This window comes from Panthera uncia, chromosome B1 (assembly GCF_023721935.1).
Source record: "Panthera uncia isolate 11264 chromosome B1, Puncia_PCG_1.0, whole genome shotgun sequence".
In the NCBI taxonomy this organism is placed as follows: Eukaryota; Metazoa; Chordata; class Mammalia; order Carnivora; family Felidae; genus Panthera; species Panthera uncia.
Window position 1 is genome coordinate 4,026,403 of NC_064811.1, and position 2,914 is coordinate 4,029,316.

General features: G+C 58.1%; 1 protein-coding gene across 1 annotated transcript; it reads left to right on the top strand.

Moving 5' to 3' along the window:
• The first annotated feature begins 141 nt into the window (after positions 1-141).
• CCDC96 (coiled-coil domain containing 96) lies at positions 142-2,412 on the top strand. The gene has a single exon (XM_049630270.1). The coding sequence runs from the start codon at positions 214-216 to the stop codon at positions 1,969-1,971; it is 1,758 nt and encodes a 585-aa protein (XP_049486227.1). The 5' UTR covers positions 142-213; the 3' UTR covers positions 1,972-2,412.
• The last annotated feature ends 502 nt before the right edge of the window (positions 2,413-2,914 follow it).

The window sequence follows — 2,914 nt, forward strand, 5'->3', positions numbered from 1 at the left end:
GCGGCGCGAGCCTGCACCCCCTTCCAATCAAGGCCGCCCGTCGTCCGTCCGCGGCCTCCCATTGGCTCGCTGTCTCCGGAGGCGGGGAGAGGGGGGCCGGGCATCTGCCTTACTCTTGGCCAATCGCCGGGCCCACCGCGCGCGCCCCTGGTTGCCCCTGGAAACCCAACAGCCGGCGTCCGGGATCGGTAGTGCCTGCGGAGCTGGAGAAGGATGGACGGCCTCTCCGAGCACCCTGGGGACCCCGAGGCGGAAGACGGAGATGTGGCGAGCCTGTCCTCGAAGCTGTCCGGGGTCAAGGCCATCTCAGGCCTCCAGTCCCCGGCCGAACCGCCGGAGCCGGAGCCGGAGCCGGAGTCGCAACCGGAGCAGGGGACCGTAGAGGCTTCGGCAGGAGGCGCCGCCGAGGATGAGCCCGCCGAGCCCCGGGAAGGGCCGGCGGCCACCGAGGCTGGGGGCGAGGCGGAGCCCGGAGAGCCGGAGCGGCCGGCCGAGCTCGCGCCCGAGCCGGGACCCGAGCCCCCGGAGCCGGCTGAGGCCGGGCCTGAGGAGACAGCCCAGCCGGGGCCTGAAGACGGGCTCGCGGAACCGGAGGAGCAGGCGGAGGCAGAGACGGAGGAGGAGGGGGACAGGGAGGTGGACGAGGAGGAGGAGGAGGAGGAGGAGGAGGAGGAGGAAGAGGAGGAGAAGGAAAGAGAGAAGGTGGCGGCAGCGGCGGTCCAGCGCAGGAGGAAGGAAGCCCCGTCGCAGGTCTCTCTGCCTCTGTCCACCACCGGCCGGGAAGAGGCTGTGTCAGCTCGGGAGGCCGAGAGGGGGGAGAGGGAGGGGGCGGAGAGCGAGGAAATGGAGGAGCTGGCCCTGCTGAGAAGCCCGTGGAGAAGCCAGGTAAAGCTGAAAGACGAGGAGGAGGAGAGCCTCGACGATGAGGACGGTGAATGGACCGAAGAGGTGCAGAGGCTGCAGGAGCAGCAGCTGCGCGCTGAGCTCCTGCAACAGTACCAGTCGCTGGTGGCGGAGCGCGGCCACTACCAGCGCTACAACATTTACCTGCAGCACAAGATCTCCGAGGCGCTGCGCAAGAAGAAGGGCCCGGATGCAGCCCCGGTGCCCGACAAGGGCCCGGAGCCCGAGCCCCCGGGGAAAGAGCAAGCGTACCTGCGCTATCTGGCCATGCTGGAGGAGCTGAGGAAGCAGCGGGCCGACGACCTGGACTGGTATCACCAGGAGCTGGAGCAGCTGAAGCGGGAGGGCACGGAGGAGCTCGCCAGGGTGGAGAGGGAATGGCGAGCCTTCCAGGCGCTCAAGAAGCAGGTGATGGTGCAGGCCATGGGCGGCTCCTGGACGAGGGGTGGTCGCCAGGCCGCCCTGCGGCAGGTGGAGCAGATCCAGGCGCTGGAGGATAAGAAGGAGAAGGAGATGAGCGCCCTGAGGCTAGAGAACGTGCAGCTGAAACAGAGCTTGGTGCATTTCGAGACCCGGATGAGGGCCCAGGAGGACCTGACGGAGGGTCTGCTCCTCATCGATTTCGAACAGCTCAAGATTGAGAACCAGACCCTCAATGAAAAAGTCGAGGAGCGAAATGAGGAACTTTTGAAACTGCGCAACAAGGTGACCCACAACGTGCAAATCGTAACCCACGTGAAGGAAAAGCTACACTTTGTGGATTTACAAAATGCATGCAAGAAGTCACAGCTTTTGGAGACTGAGGCTCAGGTAGCCCTAAGGAGGGACATCTTGACCAAGACTAAGAAAGCCCGGGACGGCCTGAGGATTGACAACATCAAGTTGAACCAGAAGTGTGGGCTTCTGGGCAAGGAGCCACTCCTTTGCGACCTGGAAGACAAAGTGGACAAGGCAAAACTGCTCAGGCAGCGTCTGGAATCCCTGAAGCGCCACCACGCCAGGCTCGTTATGTCCTGCAGAGGCGTGAAGCAGAAGATGCGGGAAGCCAAAGCCTTTCTCCCATCTTAACGCACACGACGATGGGAAGGGCCGGCAGAGCGCCTTCCATCTCAGCGACTCTTCTCCCTCGTGAAATCCGATTCTCCACTCGTGGCCATCTTTAAAAGGCCTACAATATTGGGAATGGAGCTGTATTTTGTATCGACCTCATCATTTTTCAGCTTCCAAGTCCGTCCTGAGAGCAAAATTGGGTTAACAGTCGGTTTTACGTGGCGTTAACTAAAACAGGCCCAGAGAAACAAACACCGGGGATGGCTCGATGTCTCGAACGTCTCACAAGAAGCTGTCTTTTAAAAAGCCTTTCCTTTCCTGAGAAATTCCATAATTTCAATGCCCCAATCCCGAGGAAAATGGTTCCTCCTCCGCGTGTGGGAGGATCTGACAAATAGGCAGGGGACCAAGAAATTTCCTGTGCACGCCAATTATTAAATCCCCTTCGAATTTTTAAAATGTGTAGTCCTGAACATTTAGAATATGTAGTACATCCTCAATTCAAATTTCCCTGATTTCTTTAGATGAATCTAAAACCGTGGTGTGTGTAGGCAGCACGAGCGACTGGGTCACAAGACTGGGTAACAAGACGCAGGAAACAGGAGAAATGATACATAGGAAAAGGAGCTGTGGTTTTGTCCTCTCTCCTTTTGCCATGACAGGGGGCTCAGTCTGCTTGACCGTTCACGTTTGTTTCTGGCTCAATGACGGTCTTCAATTCTAATGAAATGTTTTCTTGGATCCTCTAAAGAAACACATTTGTCTATACAAAACCATGCACTTTTATTTTCCCGTGAAGACAAAATGATGATTGTATTGCGTTTGGCCAGGTGCACAGTATAGGGAATAGTGACTACCAACTGTCCATGAGCCTTTTGTTTCCAGCAAGACAGTTGTGGATCTTGGGCCCTCACTATGCACATGATTTTACTCTGTTTCCACTCTTAAAATGTCTATTATT

Coding starts and splice junctions, on each gene's coding strand:
- CCDC96 (XM_049630270.1), top strand. CDS start 214: ATGGACGGCCTCTCCGAGCACCCTGGGGACCCCGAGGCGGAAGACGGA.